Here is a 20,065-nt window from a genome sequence, read left to right on the forward strand (position 1 = left end):
GGAAGAGATTCATCCTGAGAGTCACAAGAAACTGTCACCTCTTGTTCTTACTCCAATGGAAGATCTTTGCTGAGGGGATAAAGAAGTCCATACCCAAGTCTATGAAACATTACGTGCAGTTTTACTAGTGGAGTCTGTTCTGCAGTTGATAGTAGCTTTGTGTTTGCATGACTTGAAGCTGGTGCGCTTGTGTGGGAGACTACTAATCCCCCATTTTTTCTTCTGTTCTTGGGCTTAGGGATGTCTGGTATGAATTCTGAGAAACTGTTAACACACGTGTGCTTTGAAAAAAGCATGCTGTGCTGAACAGACCAGACTTCACTATACAGAAGGTATTCCTGCTAGCTAATGTGGAGCTGTGGTTTTTCTAGGCCTTCGCTACTTGTTCTTGTTAGACGTTATTTTCCCCCCACTCAATGACTTTTTTATTCTTTGGCTTTAGTACAAGGTGTTAGACAATACAAAACCTGAGGAAATGAACTGCTAAACCTCAAAATAGAACCTGATTTTTATTGTTGGTATCTCCCCTCCCACTCATCCTGATACCTTTTTGTTTTTGTGAGTTTCTCAGCCTCACTCAAGAGGAATAAAATTCCTTTTAATCACACACTAAGAGTTGTGGTGACCTGCAACGTTGAGAGATTAGAACCAAAAGCAGAAGAAGCAAACACAAAGCAAATAACAAAGTAAGATAAAGAGCAGCTGTCATCCTAAAGTTTTCCTTAAGGTCAGCTGAGCCCAGGGGATGGATGGGAGTAGAAGAAAAGCTTTAATCTTGTAAACTTCACATGTTGTAAAGATATAGCTTCCTAGTACCTGAGCAAGAGAGAGTTTCACTGTGTTAAGTGGAAAATCTGCAATATTGGAAAAGGAACAGGCTGTTTGGAAAGGTAAGGGGGAAAGAGGGAGACTTGAAGGAGCAAAATGTTTGGAAACAGAATCGTGAAAGGAACAATTCCAGGGACTGTGTGTGTCATTTGGAAGATGTGTGTCGATGCCAGTCCTTGAAGAGCTGGGCATTTGCAGACAGGCCTTGTTTTTCCAAAACTTGCATGCTTTCCAAAAAAGCATGTTCCCTGTCCTCTTGTCCGCATGTTTCTCTCCTGTGCTGTCTTTTCCTAGTGTGCTACAGTCAGTTCCTGAGAGCCATCCCTCTTACCCACCTCTTTTTGTTGGAAAACCCTTGCTCCAGTCTCTGTGCTGATCCACGGGAAAGCCCTTACTGTGTAGGTGAGAAGTTGTCAGTGATGCCTCTGTGGCTGTTCCTTCTGCAAGTCCATCCTTTAAAGAAGAAAAAAAAAAAAATAAAAAAATTCCTGCTAAAGTTGGAAGGTTTCAAGTACGTTCAAGGCTGCTGCTCCCACTGGGGTTTGCACTTCATTGACCTTCTTCAGGCATTTGCTGATAGAACAGCTGCCTCTTGGATCCATTTTTGGAGTTTTTTCCTCCTCCTTCAGTTGCTTTAATGCATTGACTTGTGAAGTTTTTTACAGAGAGCAGAACTTGTCCTGCTTTGAATAAGTAGTTCTGAAGCCACAAGGCTATTCCATTATTTATGTGGGGCAGTAAAAAAGGTTGATACCATTACTATGTACATAGCTGTGCAACTTAAGCTTTTCTTTGACTTTCTAAGCGTGGTAAGTCTTATATACATCAGTATTCCAGAGCCTATTCTTTTGTGCAGTTATAAGCATGTTTTCTTTGGACAGTAAATGGTGCTAGCCTCTGAACTCAGAGCATAGACTACAGATGTAAAAATGCTGTAGAGGCCATAGCTGTGATATGCCGTAGCTTGTTCTGATGTTAAGGGTTAAATGCATTGGAATAGCCAGATTTGTCCCCATGCAGCAAGTTTTATCAATGCTGTTCTACTGAGGGTGATTACTTCTAATGAATACTAGGAATTTTATCTTCATCTTAGTCTGTTTTAAAAAAAAAAGCGAAATAATGAAGCTCAATACTGAAAATCTGGTTAGTTTTATTGCAAAAACCACTCGTCCCCCAGATTAATGATTCAGGTTAACCTTTTACAGAGGCAGTCTAAATTTCCCTGTGCAAAGGATTAATGGAAACCACAGGAGTCATACAGCTGAGACCACACCTGGTTTTAAGCTTGATAGCTCAAATAATGGGCAGTGGGACAGCTGTGTATCCCAGGGTCAGGTTCTGATGTCTGACACTGTAGTGTCTGTTTTCTAGTTTTGCATGAGCCCTGGAGGGCTTAGCAAATAAAAGCTGTAAACCCAGCTCTAATTTCTGATCATCCATTCTGTTTCTTCCCATTATATAAAGATTAAAACAAAACAGAGCTCCTTAGTATATGAGGGTGAGAGTAGGTTTTGTGTTTTCAGTGGGTCATATAAGCCATATTATAGCAGCCTCTTTGAGAGAGCAGTGTTCAGTGGGTAAGGATGTCCTCAGCTTTCTGGGTTTCTCTGTCCTTAATGGAAAGATGTTCTCTATGCAGCAGTGTTTCTTGCACGCGGAATCATCCAGTTGCTTTTCTGAGGCTGATGTGATGAGCCACTGAATTGAGCACCTGATTAATGTTGTCTTTTTTTTTTTTTCTTTTGCTTTTTCTCTGCTTTCCTTCTTCCTTTTCCTGCTTAACCCAGAAAAACTGATTGAGGGACTCAAATCTCCTGAGACTGCGCTTCTGCTCCCTGATATCCTGCCTCTCGCTGACCCTTTCGGTAGCACATCAGATGCTGTGAATGGTAAAAACAAAAGAAACCAATGCAGGGTACCTCCTCCTCCCCTCTGTCTGCCATAGCATGCCTTGTCCTGCATGCTAACTCTGCATGTTTACCCTCCTGGGCTCTGAAAACAGCTGCTGGTGTTGGTGAAATGCAATGGTAAAAAGTTGCAGAGCTTGAGTAGAGGAGTGGTCATCACTGGCTGAAGAAGAAGCAGAAACCCTTCAGTTTCTGCAAAGGACTATGTGTGTGTGGCTATTGCTGGACACCCAAATTGCCCTGCATCAGCCTTTGACAAGGGCTGTGTTGCCTTTGCTCTGTGATATGTTGTGAGAGTGAATGTCCTGGGCTGCCACAAGCCTGGATGTGGCAGGCTGCAAAGCAGGTTGAAGGTCTGAATGTTGCAGAGTCGTATTTTGACCAACCTGCCAAATGCATTACAGAATAATAATTGCAGGCTGCAGTTGCCTGCAGTCAGCTGCTCTGGTTTTGGGTCCAAGCTAGAATTCCTTGGTTGAAACCTTGTAGCTTTGAATGGAAAGGTAGGAAACAAGTTGCTTAACTGTAAGACTTCTCTTCTTCCTTTAGCAATTCCTGGCAGTTGTCTGAATTCTCTTAGAATGTGATCCTACAAATCACAGAGACTCACTGCTATGAAAATGTAAATGTTCATGGTTCTCTCTTAGGTTGCTCAGCTAAACCATTTCTAGCCCTAGCACTGGGGTGCATCTTTGTTCTTCAATTTCATTTCTTGGCTCATTACCTTGATTTTTGGTCCTTGAGGAAGAGAAATGTTGTAGCTGGCTGGTGTGACTGTATTGACAGTCATCCTCTGTCTCTTCCCCTTCGCTTGAAGGATTAGATAAACACAAATCTTCCTATCCAGCCTCTGTGAGCATCTTCCTTTGTATCCATATATGGATATCAGTGTTAAGCAGACTGGTGTTTTCAGTAACATGTTGAGTTCCAAAACTTCTTACTTCTCACAGTGGACAGCAAACTTTGTTCCACAGAACACTTCAAAATGAAAAAAGATCCCACATTGTGGCTGTGTACAAGCTTACCTGCGAGCATGCTAGGGGCTCACCAGTGGCTTTTTAATGTTGCAAGGAGACTCCTTAAAGGTCAGTATTATCTGTTCCTGGAAAAGATCCTTGCTAAAGCTTATGATTGCTTATCTGGCTGCAGGACAGCCACTGTTAACCTCCAGTTTCAGCCTTTGGGTAGTTCAAATTGGGCTTTTTGCATGTGTGCGTGCACACACGCACACATCTCAAAACAAAATAGGAGAAACTCAGATGCACCAAACATGAGTTTGGTGCATCTTCTGTTGTAATTAAGTGAACGTAAGTCTGAGAGCATCTTGTTGCTCCCAGTGTAGCTGCCAGGTATTAAAGGATCACTAAAGGATTCAGACATCTGTATTCTTGATTCTTACTTATGTGGGGCCTTGCAAACTAACCTCTGGCTTCTTCTCTGGTATTTCACACGTTTGGAAAGGAAAACCTGATGTAGCCGTTGAGAGCCTCATACCGGGCCTTGAGGCTCCACTGCCCCAATGCCTCGTGTCCCAGACTGAGTCGGTTGCTTCCAACAGGACAGGTGGGTGAGGCAGGAGGGACTGTGGGTGCACTGCGGGTGGGCTGTGGAACAGTGCTATAGTGAATCAGAAAGCACTGCCTGCGTGGACTAGAGCGTCTCTTCTCACTGCTTTTTCCACCAGTGTAAAGTTCACTTGCTTGTATGTTTTCTAAGTGGATGCTGCATGTTCCTTAAGGTTTCAATGGTACAGTATTACTTCAGCCCACCATCTCGAAGCATTGGTCTGATGGACATGCTTTGAAACCTGGAGTATCACTTGTGTGGGATTTTATTGTCAAATACTCTGCTTCAGAGAACAGTTAGCACCAGAGAATCTGTTATATGTTGTTAAAGGTGTGGGGAATCCCTCTGCCCTGAGCACAGAACTGTAAGAAATATTTTCCGTTACAAAAAATGCTTTGTGCTGGCTTTGCTTCAGTGTGTTGTACGCTAAACGGATGGGAATAGGAATGTGCCAACATGAGCTTAACGCTGTCTGTGTCTTGTTCTGCCTGGCTGCCTTGGGATGCTAACCTGGATTCAGACTCTCTCACTGGGGAAGATTCTCTGCTTGACTGTTCTCTGCTTTCTAACCCTGCTGCTGACCTCTTGGATGAGTTTGCTCCTGTGGCTTTTACGGCTCAACCTCACAAAGGTAAACTGTTCCTTTTTGCCTCTAATCCTCACCAGCCCCGGGACTGGGTCTTTACTTGATGTGAATTGAGAAGCTGATAGCAGTTTGTGCAAGCAGCTGCTATGACCCGTGTTTTGGTGGTGGTTTTTTTCCATGCCTTTGCTTTGTTTTCTTCCCAAGCCAGTGAAACTTGTAATGCTTATGAAAGTACTAAGGGGATAGATTGAAGTGTTCAGCCTGATTGTAGATACGGAGGGGTGGTATTTTTTACAATACAAAGCAAAACAGTGAGTTTATTAGGCAGGTAGGCTTTTGTGTACAACCCTTCTTCAGGTTTTTGAGTGAGTACACTCTCATTTTGCCATTTGCACGTGTGATCTGATGCCTTGATGCTGCAAGGCAAGTGAGCCTGATAAGGATCTATTTTGATGTCAGAGGTTTCTGAAACTAACTGAACATGTCTTGTTTGTCAGTGTTTGTCTGTAGCATGTGACTGAGTGCCTTCAGATCTGGAGGCTGTTTACATTTTCAGAGGTTATCAGGAGGAGGCTCTCCAGTCAGACCGCAGTGTCTCTGCAAACATAAATGAGAGTCTTAAGTGCACCATCCAGCTGAAAAATGTTAGGATTGTACACTAACACAAAATAGCAGTGTGGAGGAGCTAGAGGTGGTGTGTGATGATTCCTAAGAGTAAAAGCTCAGCTTTTATATGGCTGATAATTTGGGCTTATAGGGGAGTTATCGAAATACTGTGCTGTGGTCTGAGTTCTGTTCCCTGTCCCAGCCCTGGGAAGTCATCTTCAATTAGATGACTTTTCTCCAGGCTGCAGAACATCCAGCTGAAATCTGGGCCCTGTCTGTGGTGTAGCTTCAGCAGTGGCACTGGAATAGTTTGAAGAGCTCTCAGCTGGTGTGACATGCATGGTCAGTTCTTCCTGCTCTGTTCTGGCACTCTGATGGGTTAAAGCAGTTGTGAACAGTGTGTGTGTCCCTTGAGGACAACAGCAAATGTCAGCAGACTCCAGCAGCCATGCTTGGAGTGAATACTGGGAGCAGGACTGGGACTTCTGTTATATCTTTTGCCTTGAGAAGACAGAGCTAGAGCTTGAATGCCAGGGCTGAGCATCCTTTTCTTTGTACTTCTCTGGGCTGTTGTGTTTTAGGGGTGTGGTGGTTTTGCTCAGCTTTCTTTAACTTGCGTTTCCCTGAATAGCTTCTTGTGCACCAAACCGCAGGGGTATGAGCAGTAGTTATAAATGAAGTGAGATGGAAATAGGATGCTTGCAGAAGTTCCCTGGTGTGTCCTAAAGAGCCAATTGTAACTCCAGAGACACTGATGACAAGACTTTCTGTTAAGATGAAATGTCTAACACTTCACAGCCTAATCTTCTGTAAAATCTATATTCTTTTCCTGAATTTGATCCTCTAGAGGATGGAATACTTCTACAATTGGCTCCTTGCATCACCCAAAACTTGATAGTGTATTTGTCAACCTCTGGTAGAGAACTTTTGTTCATGATCTCATAGCAGTGCTCCTTTTCCTTGGAAACCATTGATTTGTACAGGTCTTTGCTGTGCTTTCAGAAGTACTTCAGGTAGTAGCTGAGAAGCAGACTTTGGAAGGTATTTTAGACATCTGAAGAAACTAGTAGTGATGTAGGAAGTGTGGAAGTCCCTGAAGGTCCATAATTGCTTGGTAAGGCACATCTGTGGCTGATCTGCTGCAGAGATGACTGAAAGCCTCTTACCAAGGATCTAATTCCTGTTCGGGTGGCTTAAAACAAGTAGAATTACATGCCAGAACTGCTCTAGATGCCTTTAAAGTCTCTCTGGGTGTCTAGTTACATCTTAGATTCCTTGGAAATCTGACTTTTACATTGAATTTGTTTTTACCCTGTGGGTGAAAATTTGGGGGTCTTGCCTTGAGTAGATGACTGGAATTCCTTCTGTATCTTTTTCCAGCCTTTGTCTTCTCTCTGTGCATGAGAGCTGGTAACTGGAGAGCCCCATCACTATCAAACTGCGCTATATCTGATGGCCACAGGATGATGTTCACCATAGCACTGAGCTATGCTGGCTGTTGAGCCTTTGAACTGGCTGAACTTGATTTTGATTCTCATGCCTTGCCTTTTGGTTCAAGTTTTGGGGCTTTTTTCCCCCTCTACTTTCATATTTAATTGGCCCTTTTACTTCTTACCTTCTTTACCAAAGACTTACCAACTTTATTTCACATTTTAAATGAAACTCTGCTTATAAACCCTGTCTCTGAAAACATTAGGATACTCTAACACTTTTTGGCAATTCTAACCAGCTTTCTCTGCTATCTTTGCTTCTATACCTCTGTTTCTCCTTTATGCTGCAGAAGATACTAACCTGATAGCAGGCTTTGATGCTCCTGAGGGCTCTGAAAAAGTGACAGAAGATGAGTTTGATCCAATTCCAGTGTTGATATCCAAAAATTCACAAGGTAAGCCAGGATTTGGGTGTGAAAAAGGAAAAGAAAAACAGAAACAATGAACATAAATTCTGGGGCAGTGGTGTTGCAGCATGAAATAATGCAAATCACAAACTATAAAGGCATTACCACTGCGGTATTTAGTGAGCTCAGTCTTTCTCTGATTTGTATTTGCCCTGAAGTGTCTCTAGCTTTTTTATTTGTGGAAAAAAAAGCAGAAGGAGATACAGACTTACAAGCACCTTTAGGTCCCATGAAGTAATTCCTACCAGTCTGCCAGGCAGGGCACACCAGTACCTCTGTCTAAAATATGATGCCAAACTCTTATTCTCTGAGCTTTTTACTTTCTGTTCAAGCCAGTAGAAGGAGAAAGTCAAGTTGGCATGATGCACAAGAGAGGGAAGTGATAATAATCATTTAAGAACCATGAGACTCCTGCTGAAAGTGAGTTTTTCATTTCTGATTGATGATTTTCAAAGGTGCTTGTGGGAACTGAGGGTAAAAAGTCTGGTAGATGGTACCCATCTCCTTTGAAGAGCTTTGAATGTTCTTAGTCCTTAGGACACAAACTGGAAGGATTGTCCTTTTGCAGTATTCCTCTTACCTACCATGTATTAATGTGATCTTTGCAGACAGCTGTAGCATTAAGTAAGGTTGAAACCAAGAAACAGTACTCTTTCCCTAAGGCAAATGATTCTGCTGAGTAGGCTAGTGTTTTGGAGTATGGCCAGCCAATCAGATGGATCTTCTCTGTGCAGTCAAGCCATCAAAAGGCTTTACCAGCTTTTGGTGTGCTTGCATAGGCTTGGAAACGTATAACAGAGCTCCTTTTGTCTGATTATATTTTTCAGTTTTGTGGAACTTTTTTTTTGACTTCCCTAACTGCCATTTTTGTTTACAGCATGAGTGTGCTGTACACCTGCTCTGCATCTAATGCTAGCTTCCAAAGACTGATGCTCATTAGGAAATGTTCTCAGACATTAGAAACTCTGCTCCAGCTGGAAGTCAGAGATTTCTACCAAAGTTGGGCCAAGATAGGCTACCTTGAATAAAGAAGAGCATCTTCCCTTCAGTGTCAAAGCACCAATTATAAAAAGCTCAAGTCTCCCTGAAGTGGTTGGAAACTCAAAAGATGCTCTTAAAACAGCAACTAATTTTCAAGATGTATAACTTTGAACCATTCTTTCCATTGAGAGTACTTGTAATTATGTTTTAGATCCTGTAGCAAGGACAGAATTCTGCAGCTTAGATGTAAACTGGGGGAAAATAAATGGTTAGTAGAGATTCCCCTTGGCAGAGAAGCTGCTGTGATGTTTTTCCACGCAAGTCTAGCAAACTAGATTTGGGTGGGAGGGAGAGGGTGGAAGAGCAAGCAAAGGGAATGTTGTTGCTTTCGTGATGCAAGTAATGAGAAGAGCTTGAGCAAGTTTGATGTTTTGCTTTTTTTTTTTTTTTTTTTCTTGCTTGCTCTTGAACATCTGAATCTGTCATGTGTGTGTCCTGTTCAATACTGAATTCCTATCTCTCACACTTTCAGGTGGGCATTCTAGAAACAACAGTGGAAGCTCTGAGTCCAGTCTTCCCAACATAGCCAGGTCTTTACTGCTGGTGGATCAGCTCATAGACCTGTAGCAGTGACACAGTAGCAGACGCGGTTTCTGTAACGTACCTAATCTTCCGCTTTCATTTCCAGAGGAGTTACCTTCAGTTGTGGTTCTTTTTGTTATGTTGTTTTTTTTCTCCTTAATTCAAAGAAAAACAAATCTGCCAACAGGAGACAGTCACCTACATTTCTCCTTGTCTTCCCGTGCCCCAGGAAAGATTCTGTCTCAGTTCTCCAGGTAGTCCTCTCTAAAGCTGGTAAAACAAACAAACAAAAACCTGCTGTGTGGTTCCTTTTGGACTTCTCTGCTAGCCTGTGTCTAAAGGGAGCGCCATCATTAGCCACCCTGCTGAGATGTACACATAACACCATGGAAAGCCTGACTATAACTGATGTAGATAACTGTAGCTTATGTATGATCCCTGTTGTATAACAGACTCCTTTCTCCTTAGAGTAGTGTGTAAAACTGTGTTTCAATCTTTGCATTTGTGTTTCTGGGTTTGTTTGGGATTTTTGTTCTGTTTTTTTTCTGATAAATGGGCAGGAGGAAGGGGACAGGTAAAATTGGTAGGGATGCCCCTCTTCTGCAGAGCGCGGGTTAAGAGAGCTGGTGTTTCTCAATTGCCAGTATATGCTTCAGAGGAGGAAAAAGCACTGAATTCTCCTGCAGTAGTCTTGCTTAGTACCTCTGGTGATGGTGCATATGAGGAGAGTTTTCTGGTCTGCCCCCAGCTTGTGGTTTGCTGTTTAACAGTCCTGCTTTTGAATGGACTGTGCTTCTTGGGATGTGGGAGGGAGAAAAAAAGGGGGAAAAAGAAAGGAGGAAAAAAAAAAAGGGGGGGGGGGGGAAACAACAACCCATCAGATTGTTAAAGCTGTAAAAATGATTCTAAGTGAAATATAACAAGATTTTGAACCACATATATGTAAGTATGGCTGTGATTAGCTTTCTGTTGGTTGACTTTTTTTTAGGCTGAAAAGGGCATTGTGGCAGCAGCAGGTGTATTTTCTGTGACTATTTCTGTGTTTGACTGGAAAAAAAAAATCCCCCTCACAACCTACTATAAATTGTGTATGAAACAAATTGTCCTATAGTTGTTTGTCTATTTTTACTCCTGGTTTTAGTTAAGCATCTGGTATCTGTTCTGGGTTCCCCATTTTCTCTTGTAATGCATATAGTGCAAACCAGTTAAGTATGGACCCTTTCTCTTTCTGTAGACAAAGATGACTGTGGACTTTATTCCGCTCTTTGGTATTTATGGATCAAGCATGCACTGGTTCAGATGGTTTGAAATAAGTGCTGCTACAACTCGATGGGTTTTACCTTTTCTTTTTCCCTTTACATGCTTAATTTGTCTACTGGCTGGGTATGCTCAACTTGTTTCCATGGACTTATGGTCATGAAGTCCGGAATTTCTATCTTGTATTTGAAAGCTCTTTCTAAACAGAAGGACTCTTCCTCTGTAGTGGAATTATTAATAGCTTACTGCTAACCTTGTGTATGTGTATGTAGCTGTATTAGTAAAAGTGCAGTTTCCCATGTGTGGAAGTATGAACGACTGAAATGTGTGTGACCTCTCACTAAGAAGGAGAGAAATCCAAGTTTGTGACTGCTCCTTTCCTATCTCCAATGTCTCCGCTATTTCCCCCTCCTCAGCACTTAGTTTAACAAATTCTGTACATAGAACTTCCATCAATCGTGTCTGCTCTACATTACTCTTCTTTTAAAACCTACACTTAATAATAAAAGTATTGCTTAAGTGTGTTGTATCATTACACGTGTATAATGCACTTTCCAAGAGAAGCTTTACATGAGAACTATGGAAATGACCTTAGTAAAATTGTGGATAGAACTTTATTATTTTTTTGTTTTATATTCCTAAAGCACAGGCAAGCTGGACTGGAAAACATGAAGATGTTATAGATAGAAAGTTATTGTATAGTCAGATATTGAGAATATATGAAAAGAGAATGGATTTTAAAAAGTAACCATCTACTGTATATTAGAAACAAATTTCTGTGAATTAAAGTACTTTTAAAGAATGTTTAAGATTTTAAATCTAATGGCACTTGTTCAAGGGTTCTGGAAAAATTATAAATGCACTGGGTTGTTAATAATGCTATTAAATAAGCAGATGTGAATGTTGATTTTATTGCTTTTTCAAGTAGCTGTTTGTGGAGCTGGGTGGGGAATACAGCACAACAGAAGCACGTGTGTTTATAGATTTTGGCTAAAGCTGCTGTGTCAGAGAAGACTCAACACTGACTTGCTAATTGAATGAAAAATGCAAGAAATGGGAAAGGTGGGGGTGGATATATGAGGTTAATTTTAAGCTCTCCAAAAAGTGATTGTTCTAGAAGCAATAGGTCAGTAATGGTGTGCTGCTGAGGAGTTTGTGTGAAAGCTGCTGCTGTGAAGGAACACGCTGAGTTTTCATCCAGTGTCCACATGAGAGAAATTTGGTACCGTATCCTGACGTAGTGTAAAAATGGTTCTTTTACAATGGTTGCAGCCTTGTTTGGAGCTGTGGGAAATGTTTCCTCCCTCCTTTCAAGGGTTGTAAGGTGTTGTTTGTAGTATGAAACTGCAGTCTGCAAAGAGCAGCAGAGTGATTATGTTCTGTACCTTTTATTCACGTCAGGGTAATGGAGGAGACTTCCTGCCCCAGTAAGCTTTAGCTTGTCGTGCCTTTGTGTACTTTTTGGCACTGGTGGTTTTGATGGATCCTCCTGGTGCTTCACATGCAACTGCAGTACACAAAGCAATTTCCCTTCAGCGCAGGGTTATGGTCATGATGCAAGAATAAACTGTTTTTATGGTGGTTAAATTTTATATTGGAATAGGGCAGGTAGGTCTCAGCAGTAGATCTGGTCTCTGACTATCTACTGTCAGCTGCAGCTGCACCCAAACCAGGCTGTTAGGGCTTCCTCAATTCTGCCTTTCCCCATCATCACTGGGCTCCTTGCAGCTTGGTGGAACAGGAGGTGAATGAAGGACTGGCCCGTGCTGCAGAAATTGTGCATCCTGACAGCTTAGGTGTGCTGCAGAGTCTGAGAGCTGGCTGCAAGAGGCTTGGCATCTGAGCCTTTGTGGCAGACCCACTGCATCTAAATCTAAGTGCATGATAATGACCATATTTATACTTGGAAGGGCTCAGGAGGTTCTGTTTCCAGTGTGTTCTTCAGCCTGAACCCTCACAGGGTATCGTCTCAGTGGCTTTCCTAAGCTGCCTTGTTTTTAAAAAACTTGATACATTTAAAAAAAAAAAAAAATAATCATGTTACTGAAATTGATGCTCTTCAGACCAAAGGCAGTCAAACAAGTTTTGGAGTTACCCAAGGAAATGCACAAAGTGGAATGAAATGGTATGCTGCACGAGTACTTTGAGTGTGTGCATGCGTGACTGTGTAAAGTAAGCTAATTTCTTGTTAGCCAATACAGTTCCTGCCTAGTTCAGAACTCTCATATATAGCAGTTGGTAGAACCTGGCCTGGATTTTAGGGAGGAGTGAGTGTAACACAAGGGAGAGCTCTGTGAGTGAGGCTTATTGGTCTGCTCTGCTGCTGTTGGGTCAGAATTATTCCTGTGACGACTTTGAGGTGTGGATGCTGCACATTAACACTGCACTGCTCTAGTACAATACACAGAAGGGGGGGAGCTCACTTTCTTCCTGCATTTTTCTTGCAGTTAGTGAGTGCAGGTGGTGCCCTCAGTTCCTGCCCTGCCTCACTTTGCACAGTTGTTTGCACTATGCAACGTGTGCCAAAACCAGAGCATGAAATCTCTTATTTCTGGAAGTGAAGGACACTGGAGCTGCTCCCCCTGTGCTATGCAGCAGCTTTGGGTAAAAGTGCTTCATTTTGCTGCCTGAATTGTCCAGTGATATGGGAAGGGTGCTACAGAGCTTCAGTGTTTGGTTGTTTGCTATTTCAAGAATGAAGGAATGAGAAATTTGTTAACCTTTTTTAAAGGTCAAGCTAGTAATCTTGCTTAGTAGTAACTGCACAGGTTTTTTAGCTGCCTGTTACCATGTGTTGTTGAGACCTTCCTGACTTCAGCCAGATAGGCTTGTTTGGTTGAGAAACAGCATTAGGCTCCAGGAATGTCTCTGCCTTCCCCTAGTGTATAGGGCTCAGATCCAAAAGTGAGATCATCTCAGTGGCTCCTCTGCCTCCTTGCAGCCCCTGTAAAAGGGAGAGGAAATGTTTTACAGCTCACCCATCAGCTATTTCAGTACCTTGTCGCTTCTGGTGCTTCCTATGGAAGACAGGAATCTTGTGTGTCAGTGTTATAGCTCGGGTTTAAGTTGTGTCTTCGAGTTGCTCTCTGCATGTGGGATTGTAACCTATTTTCTGGGGCTTTGCAGGCAATCTGGAAGCAGAAGCTTTGCTTCCCATGCCTTTTATATGGTAGGGTGTGCTCAGGTATGCTAAGGTGGGTTTGTCACTGAGGTTTTCCCTTAGTAATAAAACTGTGCCTGCACATAATTGGGGAATTGCTCCTTTTTCCAGATAATTGCTTTGTATCTAACTGCAGAATAAAAACAAATGTACTCAAACATCTGAACGTAGGAGGTTATGGGTGGAGAGAGGAAAGGTCTGAGCCATTGTCTGATCAGATGTGTGCCCAGCTGAAGTGAAATGCTGGCACTATAGCAAAACTGTTTGAGTATTCCAGGCTTTTCTCACTTATGATGGGCAGGAGAGCAAGAAAACAATGGAATTTTTTTTCCCCTCAAAATAAAGCATTTTTGCCTGTCCTATAGTGCCTCCAGATTTGGAGAGGCTGCTGCTGTCCAAAACCAACCTACAGCCTGTCGACCCTTCTCTTACTCTGTCCCAACTGTCATTGCTTACATGAATATAGGCACAACCAATGCAAGCAGCTCTTTAAAAGGAAAATCCTATTCAGATGACTTGGTTCCCCAGTTCTTGTGATAATTGGATCATTGGTTTGCCATATTCTCTATGATAAATGCGTTTTTCCTTTTCTTGTTTTGTGAATGCTGTGTTTCAGTGAAGGCTGGGTTATTGCAGAGGCATTTGTGTGGTACGGCAATGGGTCTTGCTCTGTTTCTCCCTGTAAGCTCAAAATCCCTTGAAAATACCTGGTGACATATAACCTGGAAGAAGAAAACACTATAGACATATCCTGTTATCAAACTGAGCTTAGCATCTAAGGTTAAGCCATTGCTGGCAATGTGGGCTTCAGGAAAGATTGATAGTATTTTTGTAGAGTAACTTACAGAATGTTCACGTATCTACACTGTCTTTACTTAGCAGTGTAATGTATCAAAGTGAATAGTTTCCCAATAAATAATGATTTTGATGCCTAATGAATGAGTGCTGTGTCTAATTGAGATGTGGCTAAGGTTAACTTTGTCAAAAGATATGTAAATCTAAGCCACTAAACAGGGCAGATTAATGTTATTATGGGGACATGACAGTGCTGTTTTGTCACCACAGGGGTGGTTGGGTAGAGCCTTGTTGGTCAGTGGGCACTAAACCACCTCCCTTGTTCTTCCTGCAATTCGTACTGCTTAGATCTCACGTGCTTTTTCCTATCCTCTTGCTAACATGAGTCCAATGACATACTCCTAACCTGGCAATAGTTCTTTGAAGGTAAGAGATCTTCTGTTCTGTCTGTCGTGAGTCTTGAGGCAAAACCAACCCCCTCTTGGGCTCCTGTAGCTGGAGAAGAGCAGTACAGCAAGCACTGTCCTATTAAACCAGCAAGAAGCCAGCCAGATTGGTATAGCGATGTTAGCTACCTCATTTGCAATCGTGGTATGGATTGTTTAAAATCACTTGTCTTGCAGTGGTTTAAAATAGTGCTGCTATAGTTACCAGAATTCATCAAAAGCTCTAGGCTGACATTTAGCAGATTGGAAGGCATCTCTGCCTGTTCTCTGTGCCTGGGTGCGATTCCACATAGCTGTGGGCTGGCTTGCACCAAGAGGCAGTGCGAAGCTGTGCATCTGCTGGTAGGATGCTCCCGTGTTGATAAGCAGAATAAAACAACAAGAACTGGGGCCTCCCTCCAGGCAGCAGTGTGGCGAAGTCCAGAGCTCTCTGGTTGTGGTTGTGAGTGGCACAGAACTCCTGTGGAGCGGTGCTGAGTGTGCCCATTTGTCTGTCAGACATCTCCCATCTCCTGAATCTCCCTGAGCTGTTAAGTGGTGCTGATCTGTGTCCCTTTGCGTGCAGTAAATACTCTCCCTGGCATTTTGATTTTATTTCATTTACACTCTCTTTCCCTTTTTTTCCATGTGTGGTGGTGGTTTTAAATCTGAATATCATTACGTTTCTTGTGTGCTAAGTACATCTCATCTTTCTTTGCAACTTACTGAGTGATGCTTTTTTTTTTTCTTTTTCATTTTTAGGTCTGCAGAGGGATCCTGCCCTGTTTCCAGCTGTACCTCTCGATCTCTGCAAAGGTCCCACTGCCAGCGATGGGCTTGCTTTGTACAAGACTCAGCCAGAGGTGAAAACGCAGACCAATGCTGAGTTTGACTATGCCACACGTGATGGCCCTTCAAGCAACAGCTCCTTCTACAGTAGCGAAGGTGAGGGGACAGACCATGAAGGGGACATTCTGGATTGCAGTGGCTCCAGGCCTTTGCTGCTGGATTCGGAAGAGGAGGAGGAAAGTTGCAGGCCGGGTGTGGGCTTCCTGCAGGCCGGGCCCAGGGAGAGGAGGGACATTTCCAGGGAGCAGCACCCCCACACGCAGGCTGCAGAGACGCCGTTCCCTGCCTTCCAGTTGCAGTCTGGGGAGGTTTTTAACGAACCTGATGTCTTTGCCACAGCTCCTTTCCGCAGCTCCAGGAAAGCACCCGATGAGGCAGACGTCTTCACCAAAGCTCCTTTCATCTCCAAGAGCAGTGCAGCTCTCCGACACTCAGAGGAAGCAGATGTGTTCCTCAGAGCCCCTTTCACCAAAAAGAAGAGCATGGAGGAGTTGTCTCACAGCGTGCCCAAGGAACCGCACGTGTTCCTCAGCCCAGCAGCTGATGTCCAGCACAGAACCACCCCTGCGTTCCAAAGCCTGGATGCGGTGGTCTCCGGGCCATCAGCAAGGCTGCAGTATCCTTCCGGCTTTGGTCTGCTGAGCAACCTTCCTCCTTCTGTGAGAGCAACAGAGGAGCACAGCCCTCCTCCAGCCATGCAGCCGGAACCCAGTGAGCGCAGCCCAGCCCAGCCCAGCCCTCAGGAATGCATGCTGGGCCCGGTGGCGAACAGTCGGCCTTTCCGTCCGCAAGCCTTGTCCAAGTACTCCCGTCACTACAGCCCGGAAGATGGATCTGGTCTCGACGTCCAACCCATCGCTGCTTACAAAGTGGTTTCTCAGACCAACAGGCAGGCCATAGCGGGCTCTGTCTCCCTTGCCCCACTGGCTGCCAGGACTACGGAGCTGCCCGCAGCCGATCCTTTTGCTTCAGCACCATTTCCTTCCAAAGCAGCAAAGCAAAAGCCTTAATGTGCTGTGAGCTGGGGGTGTTCCCAGCAGAACGCTTCCCACAAGACCTCAAAACTCTTTGTCGAATTGGTTGGCATATATTATATATGTGTGCCAACACATATATAATTTTTCATTCAGAACTCTATTTGCAGTGATATAGTAGAACCGTTTTAAGTTATGTTAGCTAGTCAGAATGCCTGGCTCTTGGGATCCTCATATCCTCTTCAGTTACTTCTTTTCTTCCTCCTCTCACTGCCTTCCCCAAGTTATTTTGTCAGCAATATGCCATACCTTCTGGCTCTGACTAGGGAAAGGCACTGTAAGGTTAATTAACTGGCATTTTAATTACAGAGCAAGTCAAGTGGGACTGGCTGGTGCTATGGCAAGGAAGCTATTTCACAGGTTCAGGGCTTATAGAGATTTCCCATTAGTTGGGGCTTCTGGAGGACAGCAAGGTGACACTGCTTGCTGCTGATGGTGACAGTGAGCCTGGCAGCTCCAGGGTATGTGTGTCATGCATGAAGTCAGTCAGTGTCTTCTGTTGCTTGTCTTGCTCTGCTCTGTTGCAAATGCTCCAGATTAGGAATTAAAGCTGCAGGAAAGAGATCTGTTGGGCTGTTACATGGAAAATTAAAAGATCAAGAGTGTGGGATTTCCCCGAATGTAGGACCCAGAAATCTGCTTTTGGTGTTGTAAAGGAGAGTATGTGAGTATGTAAGTCCTGTGGAAAAGCGTATTGTGAAGACACCTGGATGGCTTTCCTGGTCTGTGTGGCTCACTTGGTGTAATTTGGCCTTGTCTGCAGTCTGGTTCAGCTGGCAGATGCCAGAAGAGAGCTTGACTTTGGGTTTATCATTGTGACCTTTTATCAACTAAGATGACCTCCAACAAAATCTGTTCATGCTCCTCTGGGAATATTTGGTGTTCTTTGGATATCTTGTGCTTCCTGCTGTGTTCCCAAAGAGAAAGGCAACTTGTTGCTGATTGTTCTGCCTTTGGAGCAGAATCCTGATGCTGTGTTTGGTGGAAAAATAGTGCTATCCCTGGCCAGTAAAGGCTGTAAGTGTGGGCTGCTTTCAGGTTATCTAGATGTGGGGGCTCACAGTCGCTGTGTGGTGTTCCTGTGTCAGGCATTGGTGCTGCAGGATGTCTCCCAAGAAAAGTGTTTCATTTTCATTTTCAAGGGCTTGACATCTGGGGAAGAATCTCTGTTGACTCTGGTAGTTTCTACTGAATCCCTTAGAAACTTTGCAGTGTCTGTTTCCTGAGAGAATTTGATCCTCATCCTGTTAGGTCAGAGCTTTGCACTGAGGATTGAGGGCAGAATTCCCTTTTGCTGGATTATGGCCAGCAGGAAGGGGAGGGTGGAAAAGCCCCAACCAGCAGGAGGTGGAGAGCAAAGCACAAGTAGAACCCCAATCTCGGTTTCCCTCCAATATCTCCAGTTGCAAGAGGTGAGCCAGTGCTGCTGCTGGGTGTGTTCAACCTTAGGATTGCTGGAGGGCAGGGAGAAGTTGGGACACCTGAGAACAGGAGGGCTGTGAGGGTGCTGTTTTCCTGTGCTCCTCCACCAGTGGTAGTAGCAGTAAATATTGTAGGGAGATTTCTGGGTTCCATGGAGATGTTTTCAACTAAGCTGAGGCTGTTGTTGATGGTGTTTCCTTCTCGTTGGGTTTTCCCATTCGAATATATCCGCAAAAGTGCAAGGCATTGCTATGTGCGAGTTCAAGGTATTAGCTCTGCTAACTGGATTTAGGTTCTCTTCTTTTCTTCAGTTTTTACTTGAAAAGTTGCCTTTGAATCAATCTGTGAAACTTCCTACAATGCCACATCCAAGTTGCACTTAAGAGAAATAAAATTTAAAAGTAGCATAGCTGGAGAAGCATTCACCCACTGTCCAGCTCTTGCCCTTCAGACCTTGCTGCCCTACACTGCCACAGGATGAAGGGACAGAGCGCATTCAAGTTGAGTTGGGCTGGATTTCCAGCTGGGATTTTGGCAGTGGATATTCTGCAAGCACTTTACACAGTGCCCCACAAGCTAACAAGCCTGCCAGCTTCAATGGTTTTACGTGTACTTTTGGGGTTAGAGGCAGCTTTTTTGCATCTCTGCCTGTGACTTATTAAGGAATGGGACTTATGGTTGTGGTCAGAAAACTGAATTTCAGTACGATTTTTTTCTGTATAGCATTGTATTTTCTAATCTCCCGATTCTGCGTGGCCAGTATGGCAGCTTTAGCATGATGGATTATAATCCAAAATTTCACTTCTGTATTATGAAGCTGTTTCTAGTGAAGGTGGAATGATTGTGCTTATAGTTTTCTTTACCACCTTACTGGTGCTGTTAATTAAATGAGCCTGGTATGGCCTAAATGCAGCATTTTGGGGTCAATTTTCTGAACAAAGCCACTGGTTCCACCTGTCCAGAGCTGTAGCATATCCTGCTCTGGGTCCTCAGAACACACCTTGGTCCTGCGACAATCATAGACACAATTCTTCCTCATCGCCAACTGAATGTCAGCAATGCACTTAAGACATTAATCACAGTATCTGCATGCGAAAACAAAAAGGAAGAAGCATCATGTTGGGCTCTCCATGCCTCACTGCCACATTTGCACAACAGCATGGGGCTACTGAAGCTCACCTGTGGGAATGGTGTGCACAGAGCTCACATTGCATCAGCAATCATCCTCAGTGTCACTCAATCAGGCACGGCCAAGTGAGATCTGTTTAATTGTTGAATTCTCTATCACTCCAAAGTGGGAATTGGTTACTTTAACTCAGCTTCCACCAAAGACTTTTGTGTTGGGGAGTTGAATTTTTTTTTTTTTCTCTGTGTTCATGGTGTTAATTTAAGGCCTTTCAGTACACCAAAAGACTCCAAAGCATTCTTACAGCAGGTAACCTGATGGTGAAATCTTGTTCCTCTTCTGAAACACATTCCTGAAACCTGATCCAACGTGTCAGTATTCCTAAAATTATGCCACAGCCCAAAGTTTCCATTGGCCATCATGTTGTTCTTGTCTGGGGGCTGGTGATGTCCTGGGGTCTCCTGTATCCATCTTAGGGGCTGGAGATGTTCTGGTATTCCCAGTCCCATCCTGTTACTGCTATGTGGGGTCCTCAGGTCCTATCCTAGGGCTGGTGATGTCCTGGGGTCCTCTGGCCCCATCCTGGGGCTTGGTGGTGGCTGGAGGTCCCTTGTCTTCATCCTTGGGGTTCTTCTGATCCCATCCTGGGGCTGGTGATGTTCTGGGATCCCCTGTCCCCATCCCAGGGGCTGGAGGTGTTCTGGGGTCTTCTGGCTTCATCCTGGGGCTGGTGCTGGCTGGGGGTTCCCTGTCCCCACTTGGGGGTGGGGTTTCCTGCTCCCCTCCTGGCGCTGGTGATGCCTAGGGTCTCAGATTTGTATGGCTGTGGCTGGAAATGGACGGAGTTGTGTTGTTGTTCTGGGTGTGATGTCTGTGTTCCTGGTAATCACTATGAAGAAATGTTCAAGCTGTAAACTTCTGTACATTTATTAAAGCTGTACCTGATTACAGCACTTTGTCCCTGTGCTGTCCTTCTCTCCTCTGTGTGCAGAATTGGGAAATAAAAGGTAAAAAGGGCAATATTGAGGGGTCGGGGGGACAGCA

At 43.9% G+C, this 20,065-nt stretch overlaps 1 protein-coding gene across 17 annotated transcripts in view; it reads left to right on the plus strand.

Moving 5' to 3' along the window:
- Positions 1-19,971, plus strand: part of AAK1 (AP2 associated kinase 1) — a 62,591-nt gene extending 42,620 nt beyond the window's left edge. For 5 of the 17 annotated variants that reach the window (XM_048928331.1, XM_048928332.1, XM_048928337.1 and 2 more), the window contains 5 exons: positions 2,616-2,717; positions 4,197-4,298; positions 4,822-4,932; positions 7,274-7,378; positions 15,353-19,971. In XM_048928331.1, the coding sequence (XP_048784288.1) occupies positions 2,616-2,717; positions 4,197-4,298; positions 4,822-4,932; positions 7,274-7,378; positions 15,353-16,449 (1,517 nt within the window). In that variant the 3' untranslated portion in view covers positions 16,450-19,971. Of the gene's footprint in view, positions 1-2,615; positions 2,718-4,196; positions 4,299-4,821; positions 4,933-7,273; positions 7,379-8,903; positions 12,246-15,352 lie in introns of those variants that run through there. The other 12 variants (XM_048928333.1, XM_048928336.1, XM_048928343.1 and 9 more) reach the window with 9 other exon arrangements.
- Positions 19,972-20,065: the final 94 nt, after the last annotated feature.

This window comes from Lagopus muta, chromosome 27, assembly GCF_023343835.1.
Source record: "Lagopus muta isolate bLagMut1 chromosome 27, bLagMut1 primary, whole genome shotgun sequence".
NCBI classification, from domain to species: domain Eukaryota; kingdom Metazoa; phylum Chordata; class Aves; order Galliformes; family Phasianidae; genus Lagopus; species Lagopus muta.